At 40.2% G+C, this 21,958-nt stretch overlaps 1 protein-coding gene across 1 annotated transcript in view; it reads left to right on the forward strand.

Moving 5' to 3' along the window:
* Nucleotides 1-7,916, forward strand: part of hspg2 (heparan sulfate proteoglycan 2) — a 141,962-nt gene extending 134,046 nt beyond the window's left edge. Inside the window, exons 74-80 of the mRNA XM_039008751.1 lie at nt 1,157-1,213; nt 2,397-2,472; nt 5,145-5,229; nt 6,643-6,713; nt 7,047-7,130; nt 7,348-7,451; nt 7,655-7,916. Of these exons, the coding sequence (XP_038864679.1) occupies nt 1,157-1,213; nt 2,397-2,472; nt 5,145-5,229; nt 6,643-6,713; nt 7,047-7,130; nt 7,348-7,451; nt 7,655-7,827 (650 nt within the window). The 3' untranslated portion in view covers nt 7,828-7,916. The remainder of the gene's footprint in view (nt 1-1,156; nt 1,214-2,396; nt 2,473-5,144; nt 5,230-6,642; nt 6,714-7,046; nt 7,131-7,347; nt 7,452-7,654) is intronic.
* The last annotated feature ends 14,042 nt before the right edge of the window (nt 7,917-21,958 follow it).

The following is a 21,958-nucleotide window of genomic DNA, read 5'->3' on the forward strand; positions in this document are numbered from 1 at the left end:
ACCATTCCACTATATATTCTAGTCCCCTCCTATACACTACACACACACAACCATTCCACTATATATTCTAGTCCCCTCCTATACACTACACACACACAACCATTCCACTATATATTCTAGTCCCCTCCTATACACTACACACACACAACCATTCCACTATATATTCTAGTCCCCTCCTATACACTACACACACACAACCATTCCACTATATATTCTAGTCCCCTCCTATACACTACACACACACAACCATTCCACTATATATTCTAGTCCCCTCCTATACACTACACACACACAACCATTCCACTATCTATTCTAGTCCCCTCCTATACACTACACACACACAACCATTCCACTATATATTCTAGTCCCCTCCTATACACTACACACACACACACAACCATTCCACTATATATTCTAGTCCCCTCCTATACACTACACACACACAACCATTCCACTATCTATTCTAGTCCCCTCCTATACACTACACACACACAACCATTCCACTATCTATTCTAGTCCCCTCCTATACACAACACATACACAACCATTCCACTATTCTAGTCCCATTAGATGTGACTTTATTATCATAGACAGTGAGGGAGACTAGCAGATCAAATGGAACAATTATGGATAGAGTATCTGGATAAGAAATCATTGTAACCTAATTACCTAATTATAACACTTCGACTGTGTTCATATATAGTATTTTTGTTTTCTCTCAATTAGTCCAACAATTGCACTGTTGCCATAAATGCTGATGTATGGTATAATTGTGATTGCTGATTTAGTTTGTAGCGCTGTTTCTTCATTAGGAGATACAGACATCTCTGGGCATACCATCAAATCGCTTCACAGTAGCACTGTGTATATGTTAGCTTAGAATACACCCCTATAATCTTGACAGAGATATTAGTTACCAGTAGACATAACAATCTCTCTCCCATGGACCATTGCATTAGCTAGGCCTCAACCAGACCCCTCGTCTAAGGAATGGGCCCATATGAAGATGATTCTCAACACTAACCTCCACAACGTAACATTCAAAAACTATTCTACTCTATAGGATCCAGCAGTGGTCTGTAGTGTTGGGTATCAAAACCACATGATCTGGTGTGTCTTATCCCTGCCCTCTAATGGCTATATTCCACACACACAGGCCAGGTCTCCAGCTTCGCCGATGCCCTGTGGAATTTGGAGGGTAGCGGGGGGAATGGTACAGTATCCCTCCCTTCAGTTCTGCCTGACACAACCGTGACTAACCGTCAGGGGCCCATCTGATCGACCTAAGGGCCCCCGAGAGCCCCCGCATGGCCCCCGCTGCCAGCCTAACACACACTCAGCAAATCAGAGAAACTTACACAACACTGTACTACCAAAACAACGCTACACATTCATATTCTGTACTGAACTGGTGGCTGGGGTTCCTATCCTGTGAAATGTTGGGAGGGGGGAATTGTATGTTGTTAAAGGCAAAGGGTACGGTAGTATGCAGATGGATATTGCGTCTTCTTGCGGTTGTGTATTATTGAGTTTTGGCCCTTTGACACTTGTTCTCTCTCTTGTTTGAGATAATGTGTATGTTTTAGAGATGCAAGACATTTAGAATTCCCCTTTTGTCCTCTCCTAAACAAGCATCCAGTCGAGTCTGTGACATAACCAACTACTTACTGCAACATCTTCCAAACTGCCGTCTTCCAAACTGCCTGTCCAAACTGCCTGTCCAAACTGCCATCTTCCAAAGTGCCGTCTTCTAAACTGCCTGTAAAAATCAACAAGAGAACAACTGTTTTTTTTCTCCACTTCTGCTCTCGTTCGTTGGAAACTGAGAATGTGAAATGCATTATTTTCTACCCATTGGTACAAGGATGTTCGTTGTCAGTTACTAACCACTAAAAGTATTTTTATGAAAGTATTATGATGTGAGAGCCGTTTGGGTGAGTTGAAACTCCCTTGAAGATGATAACTATGCATGGAGCACTCGATCGCCTGGGTCCACACTGCACTGAGATGCCTGTCTCGCTTAACTCTACAGACCTAGTGTGTGTGATGAATGACATGTACTATGGAGAATGTTGTCTGACTGTGGTATTTTGTACAGTTTGTCTGTCAATACAGAATTTTCAATCTGCAACATTAGTATGAAATACTGTGTTGAGGAATGTGTCAAAAGTAGAGTTATTTAAAAAAAATATAAATACAAATATTGTTAAGAACATTTATTTGTCTTTTTCCCTCTTTCTTAACTCTTGTGTACTAACTACTGTTAATTTCTAACTGAGCCAGTTGGACGGAGGTTCTATTCACCCTGCTGCCACCGGAGGGAGCGCTAACACTAGGGCTCAATATAGCAACATACAGGAAACTGAGGTGTTGTGTTTTCTACTCTGTTTTTATAGATGCCCCCATTGAGTATGCAGTTAAATTCTATGACAACGGTTACCTTTCTCTTCCCAAGACTATCTTCCCCAGAAGGTGAGCCAGAGTTTCCCAAGTGGAGAAGGAAGTAACTTTCTTTAAGCTGTATCAGTTTCCTTCTCTACAATTGTCACTATTGTATTGAGACATTGACATGGTCTGGGTAGTTTTAAAACCATGTCTGGGTCTCCCCCCTCTCTCTTTCTCTCTCTCCCTCTCCCCCTCTTACTCTCTCTTTCTACATGTGTACAGTGCATTTGGAAAGCATTCAAACCCCTTGACTTTTTCCACATTTTGTTATGTTACAGCCTTATTGTAAAATTGATGAAATAGTTTTATTCCTCATCAATCTACACACAATACCCCATAATGACAAAGCAAAAACAGGTTTAAAGACATTTTTGCTAATGTATTAAAAATTCAACGCTGAAACATCACATTTACATAAGTATTCAGACACTTTACTCAGTACTTTGTTGAAGCACCTTTGGCAGCGATTACAGCCTCGAGTCTTCTTGGGTATGGCGCTACAAGCTTGGCACACCTGTATTTGGAAAGTTTTTCCCATTATTCTCTGCAGATCCTCTAAAGCTCTGTCAGGTTGGATGTGGAGCGTCGCTGCACAGCTATTTTCAGGGCTCTCCAGAGATGTTTCATCAGGTTCAAGTCCGGGCTCTGGCTGGGCCACTCAAGGATATTCCCAAAACCACTCCTGTGTTGTCTTGGCTGTGTGCTTAGGGTCATTGTCCTGTTGGAAGGTGAACATTCGCCCCAGTCTGAGGTCCTGAGCACGCTGTAGCAGGTTTTCATCAAGGATCTCTCTATACTTTGCTCCATTCATCTTTCCCTCGATTCTGACTAGTCTCCCAGTCCCTGCAGCTGAAAAACATCACCACAGCATGATGCTACCATCACCATGCTTCACCGTAGGGATGGTGTCAGGTTTCCTCCTGACGTGACGTTTGGCATTCAGGCCAAAGAGTTCAATCTTGTTTCTCATTGTCTGAGAGTCCTTTAGGTGCCTTTTGGCAAACTCCAAGCGGGCTGTCATGTGTCTTTTACTGAGGAGGGGCTTCCGTCTGGCCACTTTACCATAAAGGCCTGATTGGTGTAGTGCTGCAAAGATGGTTGTCCTTCTGGAAGGTTCTCCCTTCTCCACAGAGGAACTCTGGAGCTCTGTCAGAGTGACCATCGGGTTCTTGGTCACCTCCCTGACCAAGGCCCTTCTCTCCCGATTGCTCAGTTTGTCCGGGTACCAGCTCTAGGAAGAGTCTTGGTGGTTCCAAACTTCTTCATTTAAGAATGATAGAAGCCACTGTGTTCTTGGGGACCTTCAATGCTGCAGAAATGTTTTGGTACCCTTCCCCAGATTGTGCCTCGACACAATCCTGTCCCGGAGCTCTACGGACAATTCCTTTGTCCTCATGGCTTGGTCTTTGCTCTGACATGCACTGTCAACTGTGGGACCTTATATAGACAGGTGTGTGCCTTTCCAAATCATGTCCAATCAATTGAATTTACCACAGGTGGACTCCAATCAAGTTGTAGGAACATCTCAAGGATGATCCATGTAAACAGGATGCACCTGAGTTCAATTTCAAGTCTCATAGTAAAGGGTCTGAATAATTATGTAAATATGGTATTTCTGTTCTTTATTTTTAATAAATTTGTAAACATTTCGAAAAACCTGTTTTCTTTTTGTCATTATGGGGTATTGTGTGTAGATTAATGAGACATTTTTTTTATTTAATCCATTTTAGAATAAGGCTGTAACGTAACGTGTGTGTGTGTTATAATGTCTGTGTGTGTGTTATGTCTGTGTGTGTGTTATAATGTCTGTGTGTGTGTTATAATGTCTGTATGTGTGTGTTATAATGTCTGTGTGTGTGTTATAATGTCTGTGTGTGTGTTATAATGTCTGTGTGTGTGTTATAATGTCTGTATGTGTGTGTTATAATGTCTGTGTGTGTGTTATAATGTCTGTGTGTGTGTTATAATGTCTGTGTGTGTTACAATGTCTGTGTGGGTGTTATAATGTCTGTATGTGTGTTATAATGTCTGTGTGTGTGTTATAATGTCTGTATGTGTGTTATAATGTCTGTGTGTGTTATAATGTCTGTGTGTGTGTTATAATGTCTGTATGTGTGTTATAATGTCTGTATGTGTGTTATAATGTCTGTGTGTGTGTTATAATGTCTGTATGTGTGTTATAATGTCTGTGTGTGTGTTATAATGTCTGTATGTGTGTTATAATGTCTGTGTGTGTGTTATAATGTCTGTGTGTGTGTTATAATGTCTGTATGTGTGTTATAATGTCTGTGTGTGTGTTATAATGTCTGTGTGTGTGTTATAATGTCTGTGTGTGTGTTATAATGTCTGTGTGTGTGTTATAATGTCTGTATGTGTGTTATAATGTCTGTATGTGTGTTATAATGTCTGTGTGTGTTATAATGTCTGTGTGTGTGTTATAATGTCTGTATGTGTGTTATAATGTCTGTGTGTGTGTTATAATGTCTGTGTGTGTGCTATAATGTCTGTATGTGTGTTATAATGTCTGTGTGTGTGTTATAATGTCTGTGTGTGTGTTATAATGTCTGTGTGTGTGTTATAATGTCTGTATGTGTGTTATAATGTCTGTGTGTGTGTTATAATGTCTGTGTGTGTTACAATGTCTATGTGGGTGTTATAATATCTGTATGTGTGTCTGTGTGTGTATGTGTGTGTTGCAGTGGCCCTGACACTCCAGAGACCATTGAGCTGGAAATCAAGGTCAACACCAACTCCAAAGAGGGCCTGATCCTGTGGCAGGGAGTGGTATGTCCTAACCTGGCCACCGTACTCATACACCCCCGGGGCAATACTCAGCACTATTTATCATCCTTACTATCTAATCACATATTTACCAATAACCTAGCATACATCACTTTGATTCAGCACTTCCGTTTACACTCACTGTCATTAATAATTAGAATAATACATTGGATTTGTGTCTCGCTTTTCTAAGACTAAAAGTGTTTCACTGGCATTCAACCGCTCTTTTCCTTTTGGTTGTTTCTAATGTTTTTAACTGGCTTTCACAGCTCACTTCTTTCTCATTGCATTGAGATTGATGTAACTTACAGACTGGCTGTCGGTTTGTTGGCTCTGGGCGAGCCACGTCACAGTTCTAGGTCCAGGCATGGTTTGGCATGGTTTTGACAGCACTGTTTTGATTGACTGCACTGCATCTTGCCTGGTTCTTGCTTTGCCTCTCTAACCCAAGCCCCTTCCCATCTTCCCCAGGAGTCAGTTAATGGCGCTAGCCATTTTCGCAAGATGCATGCTAGTAAAAAGGTATCCACCTCACCAAAACACCTGGTAAATATGGTATATTTCAGGATATGTACTTCATGTATAGATGTATTGTAAGATGATTTGACAGTCTTACACTATATCTACACCATAACTATGGAATACATGTTTTGAACTTGAATCTATATGTGTTGTTTTCTCCGGCTGGAGCAGCCTACTACCTTTAATTAACAAATAAATTAAATCAATCAATCCTTAACAATAATATGTATGTTGTATAATATGCACGATGGCTGTGACAGCTTCAATGCTCATTGTTATGTTGCATGTAACATTTGTTCTGTACTACCAAAAGGAGCTTGATTCAGGTTTGTGACCAAAGTTTGAATAGGTCTAAAAATATATTTGTGTGTATCTTATACAATACAGGGAACTCCATAAGTCTTAATACAAAACCTGTGCGCTCAGTATATGAAAAAATCCATTATGGTTTTATTATATGATCCAGATATACAGTATGTTAGATATACTGTACAGTATATCGGTCCGATTTGGACCCAGAATGGGGTCAATATGGACCGCGGTTCTCAACTGCTCGGTTGGGCTTCGACCCCTGGTATCATATAAACACACATAAGACATGGATTCTCTGCCCCATGCAAAATGTGAAGAATTGTGGGAAATTATGTTTAAAATTGCAACATTTTCTCTCCTCCAACTAGAACAGTGTGAGCAGTTTGTGGTTGCGAGGTGGGGGTTTGTTACTACGCCAAAAAATTACAATATTCATCCGGACCTTTGCCACCTAGGAAATGTGTCTGACCAGACCTTCTCAAGTAGTATTTGAGTATACCTACTGTATATGCTATTTTACTGTCTGTCATTATACTGTCATAACTTTCCTATAATTTGTAATCTAAATAACTTTATTTCCAGGAACTTGGAGATCAAGGCAAGGGCAAGGACTTTATCAGTCTTGGTCTGCAAAACGGACACTTAGTCTTCAGGTAAGAAAGCATCACTGACATCACTGTTTTCTTCTTGATTATGGTGGTATCCTAAGGAATATGCCCATGCTGTTCGTATATGTGATTGGTAAAGTAAGTATTGTTTGCACCAGTCCTAAATAAGCACATACGGTGGGGTCGAAAATGATTGACACCCATCATAAAGATGCGCAAGAATGACTGTATAAAATAAAGAATTAAAATACTGAGCTGTATTGTATACTCATCTTTATCAAGGGTGTCAGTAATTTCAGGCCCCACTGTAGGTCTTTATTCTCCTCTATGTAGTCCCAGTAGTCATGCTGCTGTTGCATGTTCCCTGTCTGTCCACAGCTACCAGCTGGGCAGTGGTGAGTCTCAGATCCAGTCCAGAGAGCCCATCAACGATGGCAGATGGCACAAGGTCACTGCTGTGAGGTAACATACAGTACATGAACTTCCACTCTCATGCTCCGTTACAACTTGTATTATTCACCTCTTATTCCACATACAGTGGAAGATCTACTTTTAATAGAATAGAAAATGTTTATATTTTTAGTAGTGATTTATTTTCTCAACGAATGTTCTCTGTGCTTTGTGATGAAGTGTACTGATTATACGAGTAAGGAACGTTTTCTTCTGTGTGTGTGATCAGAACTGGTAAACAGGGATATATTCAGATAGACGGAGGAGCCATTCGACAAGGACAATCACAAGGCAAAAGCATCATGGTGAACACCAAAGGCAACGTATACCTGGGTACGTGTCCTCCTTCCCGTTAGAGACATGTTGGGAAAATGTCAAGTATTCATTTTCAAGGTCTCCAAAAAGTTTGAAAGTACAGTGTCCCAAATCTATAGGCAAATGACTGATTGACAGAGGTGATATTGTGTCTTCTCTAAGGACATGCACTGATGTTGTGTGTGTGCGTGCGTGTACTCATTTGTCTTTGTGTGTTACAGGTGGCGCCCCGGACATATCTGCGATGACGGGAGGGAAGTTCTCCTCGGGGCTCGAAGGCTGTGTGAGGAACCTGTCTCTGATGAACGCCCGGCCGGGAGATCAGCCAGCCAGACCCATCGAGCTGCAGGCCACCGCAGAGAATGGCATCAACGTGGGCCGTTGCTCCTCATAGACCTACAGCACCTCCCCCCCACAAACACACACACACACACACACACACACACACACACACACACACACACACACACACACACACACACACACACACACACACACACACACACACACACACACACAGAGAGAGAGACTATGGAGACAAGATACACACACACATTCACAGTTACACGCAAACACACAGAGACTTACATACATGCATACACACAGTCAGTTTGATACAAACGTGGTGCTTTGCTCCTACCAAAAACAAAGATACACAACACAAAATGATATTTTGCTCTATGTGCATTAAACCAAAAAAGAGAGAAAAAATGAAATGATATTAACAAGTCTTCACTTCCTCAGTGTTGTATTGTCAATGAAGGTCAAGGACTATTAACACAGATCCAGTACAGTTTACATACTCCCGGCAGTAGCTTTTAGCCATGACAACAAGAGAGTAAAACGCTATAGGCCTTCTACGATGGGTCAGATCCTATGGAGTTGGAGATGTTTTTACAGCACTGAATTTTTATTTATATACATATAAATATATATTATATATTTGTGGGGGAAACATGCAAACTAACCATAACTGCTCTTCTTTGTCCTAGAGTTGATTCTGGGTTCTAATACTGTGTGTCCAGGGCTTTTTTTAAGGGCCTAGTTGTGTTAATACTTGAAGACATTTAGGCCTTCTACTTTCTTCTTCACTTCTGTAGGGGAACCTGAGGGGCGAGCATGCTCACAGCCTTGTCACACTATTGGTAGAGGGGTCACAGAGGTCACGTCACAAAGCAGCATCAAGACACATCTCAGGGGAAGACAGGATTTTAAAAACAAACAGAACGCTATTAGATGTAATGGTGCCGTTCAATTCTGCCAAATCATTTCTGATCTGATTCTAAAATCCCTTGCCTTCCCACACCTAGCATGGTTGCCTCTTTTGTGTCTGTAAATTGTTTTTTAAAAACTTGGTGCTATTAAGTCAGACATGAAAATACAGCGCACTAACACTCATGTGTCTGTCTCCTTATATTAATGTAGTACATGTGTTGTTACATTTACTTCATTTCTACATTTGAAATAATATCAGTGTAAAACACATGCTACACTTGCCTACTTTCCTCCACCTCTCCTGAGGTTGGGGAGGTTGTGTTGTTCTCCAGATTAAATAAAGGTTTATTTTAGTATTTTTACTGTGGCTCAGTCTCCTCATGAGTCCTATCTGATTGAGTAGATCTCAAAAGACGTCAAGGTGGTGTTTTAAAGAATGAATGTAGATTATATTTGGAAGTTTTTTTTATTATGAGCGGTTCTGAGAATTCTAAGACATTTTGTAATTTTGCTTCTGCAGTCACAATCATGTGCTTACTATTTGCAAGTCAGGTAAAATATCAGTTTAGTCTGGGTATGTGGGGGTCCCAGGACCGACTTTGGGAAACCCTGATTTAGTAGACGCTCTTATCCAGAGCAACTTACAGTAGTGCACTGTACATTTCTCATACTGGTCCCCAGTGGGAATCGAACCCACAACCCTGGCGTTGCAAGCACCATGCTTTTCCAACTGAGCCACACGGGACCATATTTTCATCCCTATATGACGTTGTGTGTGTACTGTATGTGATTGTACTGAATGCGTGTGAACTGTGTACTGTTACTCAATGTGTGTGTACTTTATGTCCACGTCTCGCCATCTAAATCCTCAGGAGGGTTAACGCAGAACTGCGTCAAGATGTTCCTCAGTAATTTTCAGGTTCAGTAGCAACTAGCCTCAGTAGGTCTCATAGAACTAACAGGTCTGATATGGAACTCTAGCAGCTGCATCATTTTGTTAGCTGTTGTACCTAACGCACTATGCAAGCAGACTCATACCAAAATATTTTGACATGGATATGGCTTCCATAACTTGGGGTAGACAGATTGGATGAGACGAACAGTAGACATACAGCAGACAGAGTAGATGACTTCAGCAGTGGGAGAATACAGTTGAAACCTGCCTGGTGGGAAGCGTGCTAGCTGTGACCTATGGAGCTCCAATGAGCATGCTCGCCCACACTGGTTGATCACATGACAAATATGGCATCATAGTTTCACAAACTTTTCACATTTTGTAAGTTTAAGATTATGTTGATTAATATTCTAAAAATGAGCACTATCATTTCACTTAAAGTTGCTTCATTTTTATTTATTTTTGTTTCTTTATTTTATTCATTTCTGTTGTTTATTTCAGGCTTGATTCTGCTGTTGTAGAGCAATCAGAAAAGCTTGCCATAATTGTTTTTCTTGCGTTATTGTGTATTCCCTCCCCACATCCCCGTTCCCTTCATGTTGGATTTTTAATACCGTTCTTCTAAGTGTCTTCCCCGACTGGAGTTCCCACCCTGACATATACAGTCTCAGTTGAGTGTCTGTGGAACAACTGTGATAACTGACAGTAACATCAGCCCGAGAAGGGGTTGTCAACTGCTTTGTGCCAGACCCAAATAGATCTGTGTATCTATATATCTATATATACAGTATGGCTCTGGTTTGAATTGATAAAATGGAGGATTTTATGCTCTGTATGTCACATTGAGTAGAGTTACCATTACTCATTGGGAAAGGTTACAATGTGATTATTGTGTAATTGACAGGAGTAAACACTGCATAAACACAGATGAGAAAAACATCATACAATCACAAATCAAGTACATTGAATGCCCTATTTGTGTGGTCTTAAATCATAAGATATAATTTGGTATGGTTGATGTACTGAGTATGTATAAAGTAAATATGGGCACTCATCATTGATGAAGATATTATTTCACCTTTTTTGACATTTTTAATATTGTCTCTGTTTCATTTTTTGGGATTAAGACATGTTGAAAAATACTGTCACAAATTTCTAGTGAATGGAAGTGTACTACACATAATATTGTCCATTGGATGATACTGCTCTTGTTCCTGACTGAACCATTTCCAGAGTTGAAAGGAATGACTCTTCCCCTCCCTCAGTGTTTCTTCATTAAAACAACATTCATGTGCTATTGAGAATCTTGTGAGTTGTGTTCTTTTCACAGTCATATTATTTTTACCCAGTTCTATTATTATTTTCTTGTATCATTTTTTAAATGTTCTACAGACAGTTGTCCAATTTAGTCCTCCTTTATCTACTAATTCACTTTCAGATATTGCACACTCCAGTCCCAGGATATTCAAATCAAATCAAATGTTATTTGTCACAGGTGAAATGCTTACTTACAAGCCCTTAACCAACAATGCAGTTTTAAGAAAATACCTAAAAAAAGTACGAGATAAGAATAACAAATGATTAAAGAGCAGCAGAAAATAACGATTGATACGATGATACGATTGATAAGATTGAATGATACGATTGTTACCCTTAAGCTTCATTATGTTCGCTCATCATCTTTAGTGGGCCAGCTCTTTACCCAGCACCCGAGAGAGTGTGATTCTCTATTACTCTATTACCAGGCCTATTGACAAAGTCAAGGTTCAATGTTCCCAGTGGAAGTTAGACCCAAGTCGGGTTTCTGATATGGATAGCCTCAGGACCATAGAGATCTCTTATTACTGTAAATTATGATTATCAGATTATATGAGGCATGGCAAATGTTTATATAGTAAGTAACCATGGCAGCATTTAAAAATGCATTTATATTTCATTTTTACTGCTCTGTTCTACCAGCATTACATACACATTACATTGCAACCGGGGAAGAAGAAGCATCCCAACAAATAGGTCCCGTGAACACAGAGAAAAGTTCAGTTGTTATTGATTACTGGCCATGTAATATTGGAGACATACTACTGTATGCACATTGGCCAAACGTCAAAAGAGACGACAGAATTCTTGCAGTTACAGCAAGTCAAACTAGTCATTGTTGAATTCACATTCACTGCTGGGACTGCACAAGACAATCTAGCCTTGGGATACATACACTATATGTACAAAGGTATGTGGACACCCCTTCAAATGAATGGATTCGGCTTTTTCAGCCACACCAGTTGCTGACAGGTGTATAAGATCGAGCACACAGCCATGTACTCTCCATAGACAAACATTGGCAGAAGAACGGCCTTACTGAAGAGCTCAGTGACTTTCAACGTGACACCATCATAAGATGCCACCTATCCAACAAGTCAGTTCATCACATTTCTGCCCTTCTAGAGCTTCCCCGGTAAACTGTAAGTGCTGTTATTGTGAAGTGGAAATGTCTAGGAAAAACAGTGGCACAGCCGTGAAGCGGTAGGCCACATAAGCTCACAGAATGGGATTGCCAAGTGCTGAAGCGCGAAACGCCTAAAAATCTGTCCTCGGTTGCAACATGTCACTACCGAGTTCCAAACTGCCTCTGGAAGCAACATCAGTACAAGAACTGTTCGTCGCGAGCCTCATGAAATGGGTTTCCATGGCCAAGCATCTACACACAAGCCTAAGACCGCCATGTGCAATGCCAAGCATCAGCTGGAGTGGTGTAAAGCTCGCCGCCATCGGACTCTGGAGCAGTGGAAACACATTCTCGAGAGTGATGAATCACGCTTCACCATCTGGCAGTCTGACGGACAAATCTGGGTTTGGCAGATGCCAGGAGAACGCTATCTGCCCCAATGCATAGAGCCAACGGTAAGGTTTGGTAGAGGAGGAATAAAGATCTGGGGCTGTATTTCATGGTTCAAGCCCCTTAGTTCCAGTGAAGGGAAATCTTAATGCTACAGTATACAATGACATTCTAGATTATTCTGTGCTTCCAACTTTGTGGCAACAGTTTGGGGAATGTCCCTTTCCTGTTTCAACATGACAATGCCCCCGTGCACAAAGCGAGGTCCATATAGAAATGGTTTGTCGAGATTGGTGTGGAAGAACTTGACTGGCCTGCACAGAGCCCTGACCTCAACCCCATTTAAAACCTTTGGGATGAATTGGAATCCCGACTGCGAGCCATGCCTAATCGCCCATCATCAGTGCCCGACCTCACTAATGTTCTTGTGGCTGAATGGAAGCAAGTCCCTGCAGCAATGTTCCACCATCTAGTGGAAAGCCTTCCCAGAAAAGTGGAGGCTGTTATAGAAGCAAAGGGGGGACCAACTCCATATTAATGCCCATGATCTTGGAATGAGATCTTCGACTAGCAGGTGTCCACATACTTTTGGTGATGTAGTGTACTTCCAGAGACAATCACTTGGCAATGGATGGTTACATAACAATATTAAATGCAGCTTAGGCTGTTCACAAAAAGTGTGGAAAGCTGCGCTGAAATCAAGTGTTGTGTCTTTACTATCATAAAATGTGAAAACTGTTATTTTATCAAATCAATTCTCTGTAATTATTATTAAGTGATTAAACTAATCATGTACATTTAATTAACTAGGAAGTCGGGGCACCACGGAAAATGTTGAGATTACAAAGTTATAATTTTCCGAATATAACTCTTCAGATATTTTAATATCTGATCAATTAGTCTTCTATTAATTAATTATTATTATTATTTCCTTCCTCAGTCTCATCTGAACGTCGTAAATTGTTGGTTATCTACGCGAACCCAGCCTCTACTATGAATCATCCATACACCAATTGGCTCAATTATTTATTTACTAACTAACTAAATAATCACAGAAATACATAAACAAAGAGTAGATATTGGTTACTAACAATGATAGGAAAGAGTCCCTAGTGGGCTAAGCCGATATGACCGCTTGGTGGACAAAGGGAAGGGGTGGGACTGAGAAAGAGAAGGAAAGACAAATGAATTCATTACACACAGTCTATAATTATATACATTGAAATGCTAATCCTTCTCACATGAACGGCCGCTCATTCGAGAATAATTGCAAGTATATATTTACGCGGGTATGTCATTGTTGTCTTCTCTGTTGGAATCCGGTCCGTCTGCTGGAGAATTCATCAGAGTCTCTCTGGTTGCGTTTCCCAGAAGATCAAAGTATTTTGTGCTTAGAATGGATACTTCAGAGTACCATTCAGAAATGTTCTCATAGAAATGTTCTCAAATGTATTCTCGTCCTCGGTTTACGTAATTTCTAGCTGCAGACTAGTAATTCATATCTAAGATTTACTCTTATTCTGTAGGGATCAATAGTCTCAGAGTTTAACCATTTCCAGCCGTGTAGCCAATGCTCCACGTGGAATAGTGTCCTTTGGTAGAGTTGTAGTTTCACACACTTCACCCGGCATGTTTTCGTCTCAGAAATTCAACCATTTGCAACCTCAGCTCACGCTGGGGTTTGCTTAGTCTTAACTATTCTTCACCAGGAGTGGGTTTTATCTGTAACAGTAGAAAAGAGTGGTCCATGATGCCTAATGTGCTGTCTGGGCTCACAGGGGTGTGGCCACTGACTAGTTCATCTTTATATGAAAAACCCATACTCCCATTTAGAAGGTTAACATCACATTACATCTTTTCACAAATAGTTTCATGTTTAATCACATACGTTTCACAATATTTAGATGTAAACCTAATAGCTTGGAAATACACTTTAAGAGATACCGTTATGTGTGTTTCCTGTCCTTCATGAGATCACCAAATGAAACACACTCAACATAACTGTCCCCTAAGTGTCCACGGACCATTCCCACACTCTCAAAAGTAGACATATTGTTTAATTCTCCCATTTTGGGGATTTAAGAGTTTGACCAAGTGAAGTCCCTTGTTCTCTCTCTGTGCTCTCTCTGCATGACCAGGGGGAGAGAGTCTCTGCCAGGAATTTAAGACCTGAGACAATAAAACCTGGGTTTAGGAGAGAGAGTGAGAGAGAGAGAGGGGGAAGCCACGATCTACACCCAGAAAGGGCCACGTCATGACAGAAGTTACAAATCAATGCCACATTCAAGTGTGAAGACGAGTAACCTTGTCACATTATGTTGGGAGATTTCTAACCCTAGGGTCAAAAGTGAATGTGATACTTTGGTTGTGGTGAGAGTTCACTTTCATGGTTCATGTCACAATGACCGTGTTTATGTAAAAAGGATTATGCCATTGGGCATTTCTATTCAGTGTGGTTGACTAGGGATCAAGGTTCAGGTGAAGATCAAAGGTCAAATATTGTTTACGCATAACGTCAATACACCTGGAACATTGCTTGTTCTTTTTCTCTTTCTTTTCCTAAATATTCACATTCAAGTGTAAAATCCCAAAATGTTCAATTGTATTTAGGTATACTACAGAATCACTGGTGTTGATCTTCTGTGTCTTTCACTAATGTTGAGTCATAAGACTGAAAGGAAACTTATCGGTAACAGCATATCTTTTGCATCTAGTATTTTATGACATCGTAAATCTTCACACCAAGCCCAACAAGAATACATTCATGGGGCTAGGCGTCCGGTCAGCGGGACACCTGTCGACAACTTCCGGTGAAATTGGAGGGCGCGCAATTCAAATAAATAATCATAAAAATTGTGGGTATTAAACATCTAGGTACATACAAGTGTCTTATATTGGTTAAAAGCTTACATTTGTGTTAATCTAACTGCATTGTCTGATTTGCAATAGGCTTTACATCGAAAGCATGCCATGCAATTATTTGAGGACGGTGCCCCACATCAAAATATTTTTCAACCAGAACAGGCTTCGTAAAATCACAAATAGCGATTAAATATTCACTTACTTTTTGAAAATCTTCCTCTGATTGCAATCCCAAGGGTCTCAGCTACAATATGCATGGTCGGTTTGTTAGATAAAATCCTTCTTTATATCCCAAAAGTCTGTTTAGTTGGCACCATTGAGTAATCCACTTGTTCAACATGCAGAGAAAGGAATCCAAAAAGCTACCGCTAAACTTTGTTAAAACAAGTCAAACTACGTTTCTATTTAATCCTCAGTTACCCTAAAACGTAATTAAATTATAATATTTCATACGGAAAGAAGTATGTTCAATAGAAAAGTAAAATTAGCAAGTGCCCGTCCTCTTTGTCGCGCGCGCACAGACTGATTTCCAACTCCGACTCCATGTACCAAAACTCAAAATGTTTCCTCGTTTGGGAAGAAACAAGCCTGAAACCTTGAACGAAGACTGTTGACATCTAGTGGAAGCCAGAGGAATTGCAATCTGGGAGCTGGAATTGGATAGGACCCATAGCTTTCCATTGAACATTTTTCCTGTTGGTTTTTCTTTGGATTTTCGGCTACCATATCAATTGTGTTATAGTCTCATACATTATTTTAACATTTGAAATGTTAAACAAACTTCAAAGTGTTTTCTATCCAATGGTACCAATTATATGCAAATCCTGGCTTCTGGGCCTGAGTAACAGGCAGTTTACTTTGGGCACATCAGTCAGACAGGAAGTGGAGAAAATAGACCCTAGCCGGAAGAAGTTTTAACTAGACTGAGGAGGGTTGTGTACCTGTGACCTAATTTTTATGACAAGCAAGTGGGGAGGCCGGTGACATCAGAGTTTGCAGTTGAAGTTTGCATTTTGTTTTTTACCCTTAGTGTGTGAACATTACTGTATTTCTACTTGGGCTATTGTTTTTCCCCAAAAAATTGCTGGAGTGCATCTTTAAGTACAGTATCTATAGATGGACTATCCAAATACTGTCACAAAATATGTGATTATTTATCCACTTTGTGTTCTAAACATCAGGTCATCTACATGCTACAGATTTCTGGTGATACATCATCTTGACAGCTGGTGAGTTCCTGTCAGAAAGCCAACCCTCACTACGGCCACCGGCCAATAGGGAATGATGTATAACAACAATGTGCCTGTGTTGCCAGTTATTCTAAACTCTTCCTTGTTACTTTAGACTGCAGAATCTTTGTTAGACACAGTGGCATTTAGCAGCACCCCGACCCTGAGGTCCCTCTGTCTTAACAAAGCCCATTGTTAACTGCAGAAAGCTGAGATGTTCTTCCTGTGGCAGTCCAATACGTGTGGAGTCCTCCCTAGGACTAACAAATAAACATCCAGAGAGGCGTACAGGTAGGTGTCAATGAGTCACTCTCATCCTCAGGGTGGGGTGGAAAGGCATATCACTTGATCTATGTGCTTCTCTCCTATTCCAAATTGGAGCTATCTGTCTCTATCCTGTGTACCAAAATGCAAAGTTTGCCAAGTTTATTCTAGGAACGCTAAATTTCCTATATTCTCTGAGACCAACAGTACATGTAGGCATATTATGTACAGTAATTGAATCTCAACCAACTGTTCCACTATACCTCCTCCTACTTGTGAAAATCATTGTTTAGCTATTTCACCAATCACATTCCAGCAAACAGTAGCATACATTATCATCTAAATCATAATCTCCTTATCTCTCTGTGTTATGTTTAAAATCCTCTCGCCTCACATTGTAAAACAATACAACATGCTCTAATACTGATGTGTGTCCATTTCCAAACCTGTTTACCAAACATAAAGGAGGGTTTTGATAGCCTGGCAGGGTGAGGACAGGGGGGTGGAACAGAGGTTTTGGTGGACAGTGATATTTAAATAGTTGCAAGAAAGATTTAGCAGGTCATAGGCTACTGGGCCATTTACCTGAAAACTACGGAAAAAGACAACGATCATGTTGCCTCGCATAACACTGCTGTGAAGGTGCTGTTGTTGTGGTTCCCGTTCAGGCAAATCCCCTGTTGTAGCCTGTTATTAAAACAGGAAAGTCACACTGAACAACAGGATGCAGAGAAAGAGAGGGATTAGGCCTACTGGAGAAACCTGCATTTCACGAGAGCACCCTACAAAGGAGGGCAGGAGGACATTTGGTGAGGAAGGTGCAACTGGGTCATGTTTGTAGTAAAACGTTTTGCACCAGAAAAGTTCAGATAGTACCTGGACATTAGTTTCATTCAATATCAGTCTGTTTTCATCTGTTTGTGCCTACTGAACATAATCCTGTTGGCAGAAAGCTGCTACTCCCTGTTGGATTGATTCTACATGACTGGCTCATCCCAGGTGATGTGTCTCAAGGTCAGGGGAGGTGCTAATTACGGTGCAAACAGGAAGTCTGTTACAGTTGAAGTCGGAAGTTTACATACACCTTAGCCAAATACATTAAACTCAGTTTTTCACAATTCCTGTCACGACTTCGGCCGAAGTTGGTCCCTCTCCTTGTTTGGGCGGCGTTCGGCGGTCGATGTCACCGACGTTCTAGCCATCGCTGATCCACTTTTCATTTTCCATTGGTTTTGTCTTGTCTTCCATCACACCTGGATCCAATTCCATCAATTACATGTTGTGTATTTAACCCTCTGTTCCCCCCATGTCCTTGTCCGTAATTATTTCTTGTAGTACTTGTGCACAGTATGCTGGTATTACCGGGTTTTGTTTGACCCATTTATTGTATTGTTCTGTTGACGGTGGTTTATGGATATTAAATGACACCGTTGTAAATCAGTTTTCGCTCTCCTGCGCATGACTTCTCTACTGCCAGTACGAACCTCACTACAATTCCTGACATTTAATCTGAAGAAAACATTCCCTGTTTTAGCCAGTTAGGATCACCACTTAATTTTAAGAATGTGAAATGTCAGAATAATAGTAGAGAGAATGATTTATTTCAGCTTGTATTTCTTTCATCACATTCCCAATGGGTCAGAAGTTTACATACACTCAATTAGTATTTGGTAGCATTGCCTTTAAATTGTTTAACTTGGGTCAAACATTTCGGGTAGCCTTCCACAAGCTTCCCACAATAAGTTGGGTGGATTTTGGTCCATTTCTCCTGACAGAGCTGGTGTAACTGAGTCAGGTTTGTAGGCCTCCTTGCTCGCACACGCTTTTTCAGTTCTGCCCACAATTTTTCAACAGGATTGAGGTCAGGGCTTTTGATGGCCATGCCAATACCTTGACTTTGTTATCCTTAAGCCATTTTGCCACAAATTTGGAAGTTTGCTTGGGGTCATTGTTCATTTGGAAGACCCATTTGCGACCAAGCTTTAACTTCCTGACTGATGTCTTGAGATGTTTCTTCAATATATCCACATAATTTTCCTCCCTCATGATGCCATCTATTTTGTGAAGTGCACCAGTCCCTCCTGCAGAAAAGCACCCCCACAACATGATGCTGCCAACCCCGTGCTTCACGGTTGGGATGGTGTTCTTCGGCTTGCAAGCCTCCCCATTTTTCCTCTAAACATAACGATGGTCATTATGGCCAAACATTTCTATTTTTGTTTCATCAGACCAGAGGACATTTCTCCAAAATGTGTCCCCATGTGCAGTTGCAAACCATAGTCTGGCTTTTAATGGCGGTTTTGGAGAAGTGGCTTCTTCCTTGCTGAGCGGCCTTTCAGGTTACGTCGATATAAGACTCGTTTGACTGTGGATATAGATACTTTTGTACCTGTTTCCTCCAGCATCTTCATAAGGTATTTTGCTGTTGTTCTGGGATTGATTTGCACTTTTCACACCAAAGTACGTTCATCTCTAGGAGACAGAACGTGTCTCCTTCCTGAGTGGTATGATGGCTGCATGGTCCCATGGTGTTTATACTTGCATAGTATTGTTTGTACAGATGAACGTGGTACCTTCAGGCATTTGGAAATTGCTCCCAAGGATGAAGCAGACTTGTGGAGGTCTACAATTTTTTTCTGAGGTCTTGGCTGATTTCTTTTGATTTTCCCATGATGTCAAGCAAAGAGGCACAGAGTTTGAAGGTAGGCCTTGACATACATCCAAAGGTACACCTCCAATTGACTCAAATGATGTCAATTAGCCTATCAGAGGCTTCTAAAGCCATGACATCATTTTCTGGAATTTTCCAAGCTGTTTAAAGGCACAGTCAACTTAGTGTATGTAACTTCTGAACCACTGGAATTGTGATACAGTGAATTATAAGTGAAATAATCTGGCTGTAAACAATTGTTGGAAAAATTACTTGTGTCATGCACAAAGTAGATGTCCTAAACGACTTGCCAAAACTATAGTTTGTTAACAAGAAATTTGTGGAGTGGTTGATAAACGAAATTTAATGACTCCAACCTAAGTGTATGTAAACTTCCGACTTCAACTATATATCAAGGATACCAGGGGACTAAACCTATTGTTCAGATGCTCATTCAAAGGTGACAGTCCTCAACTTGATAATGAAGAGGGATTTGCCCTGCCTCCATTCCAGTCAATATAACACACTTCACCTGCAGATGAGGACCTGTGCTCTTACAACTACAGAAACCTTCTCGTGAGTATTACTTATTACTATTATTGATTATTAATTTACCAAAATGAATGTTTACATGAGAATGTTTAATTTTATTCTAATTTATTTAATAGTTCTTATGCATTCTAATCCCTTGGTCATTCATTGGTAATATGAAAAATTTATATATTTTGTAATAATTTATAAATTATTGTGTCATTGAAAATATTATGCGTAAAACCATTTTTCAGTTTTCTTGTAGATTTCTTGCTTTGAAAACTGAAATTACAATAATGTTAACTCAGGTATGTATTATTGATTAATTAGATTGTTAATACACCATAATATGTATTTATGTTAATATAAATGACTGTACAACGTTCAGAAAATAATGTATGATCTCCTCTTTCAAATGTATTCATAGACAAGTGAAAATTAAAAATAAAGTGCTTTTTTTTGTTGTTCCTCATTTCTATATCTTTGCAATTTGGTCTGTTATTGCTGCAAACACCCACACCTTTACCTCTGGTTTGGAGAGTAAGTACCATCTAAGGATAACACACAGCATTATACCTGTCGGTCTACAGTATCAGCGTTATAGTTAAAGGGGCAACCTGCAGTTGCTCCGTTCATTTTTGGACTTAATGATATGTACCCATTGATTCTCGAAGAATATAACTTATAAATGCCTCATGAGCTAAGTTCAACTGTTGTACCACATCAGAAACCAAAATATAAGCTGGTTTTACTCCAATGTTTGTAAACAAAGCAAATGTAAACAACCACTGTATAGCCTCAAAACATGGGTAAAACTATAATTGTGATATCATGGTTGGTCAGTCCTTGCATCCACAGCTCTGTCTATTAATTTGAGAGTGGTTATATTTCTCTAGGCCCATCCCTCAGCTTTTTACCAAAACAAAGGCGGGGCACCTACTTTGTTATTGTTTCAACGGCATATTGACCCTTTAAGAGTTTCTCCAGTATTTTAGCTCAGCTGTCTCTTTGTCCTGGTCCTCTCAGCCTGCAGGACTGCTTGGTTCAATGGGGGTAAAGTGACCTCGGAGGGGGGCTCAGAGCTCTTCAGTGACCTGAGAAGGAACCACAGGAGAGGGATCAAGTCTCAGCACACTAAAAACACATTCCACAGGTAGTGGCCACCTTAATGGCCTGATCATAACCTGATTATAACTGGGTTGTCATAACTGTACCTGATCATAACTGTGTTGTCATAACTGTACCTGATCATAACTGTGTTGTCATTACTGTACCTGATCATAACTGTGTTGTCATAACTGTACCTGATCATAACTGTGTTGTCATTACTGTACCTGATCATAACTGTGTTGTCATAACTGTACCTGATCATAACTGTGTTGTCATTACTGTACCTGATCATAACTGTGTTGTCATTACTGTACCTGATCATAACTGTGTTGTCATTACTGTACCTGATCATAACTGTGTTGTCATAACTGTACCTGATCATAACTGTTTTGTCATAACTGTACCTGATCATAACTGTGTTGTCATAACTGTACCTGATCATAACTGTGTTGTCATAACTGTACCTGATTATAACTGTGTTGTCATAACTGTACCTGATCATAACTGTTTTGTCATAACTGTACCTGATCATAACTGTTTTGTCATAACTGTACCTCCAAAAGAAACCCTGGGAATATCAGACGTCAGGGACATCCTACACTCCTACAAAGTCAGAAAACATACTACTGTATCCTAATAACCTGAGTTAAAAAGTGAACAAAATAAAAATACATTTGATGGTGGATTGTCAAGATATTCTCTTTGCAACTGTGCATCTAAAATACTGTGAGTGATTTATTGATTAATAGAGTGGCAAATCATTGGGTATTGATTGACTTTACTGCTAATAAATTATTTTGTGATCATGTCACTTTGCATGAATGAGCATTAGAGTGAGAGTTTCTAAGTAGAGCTTTCCTCTCACAACATTCAGAGTTGCGTTTTGCTTTGTTTTCAGTATATATCAGAGGAACATACATTGAACATACATTTTCC

This window comes from Salvelinus namaycush, chromosome 14 (assembly GCF_016432855.1).
Source record: "Salvelinus namaycush isolate Seneca chromosome 14, SaNama_1.0, whole genome shotgun sequence".
Taxonomy (NCBI): Eukaryota; Metazoa; Chordata; class Actinopteri; order Salmoniformes; family Salmonidae; genus Salvelinus; species Salvelinus namaycush.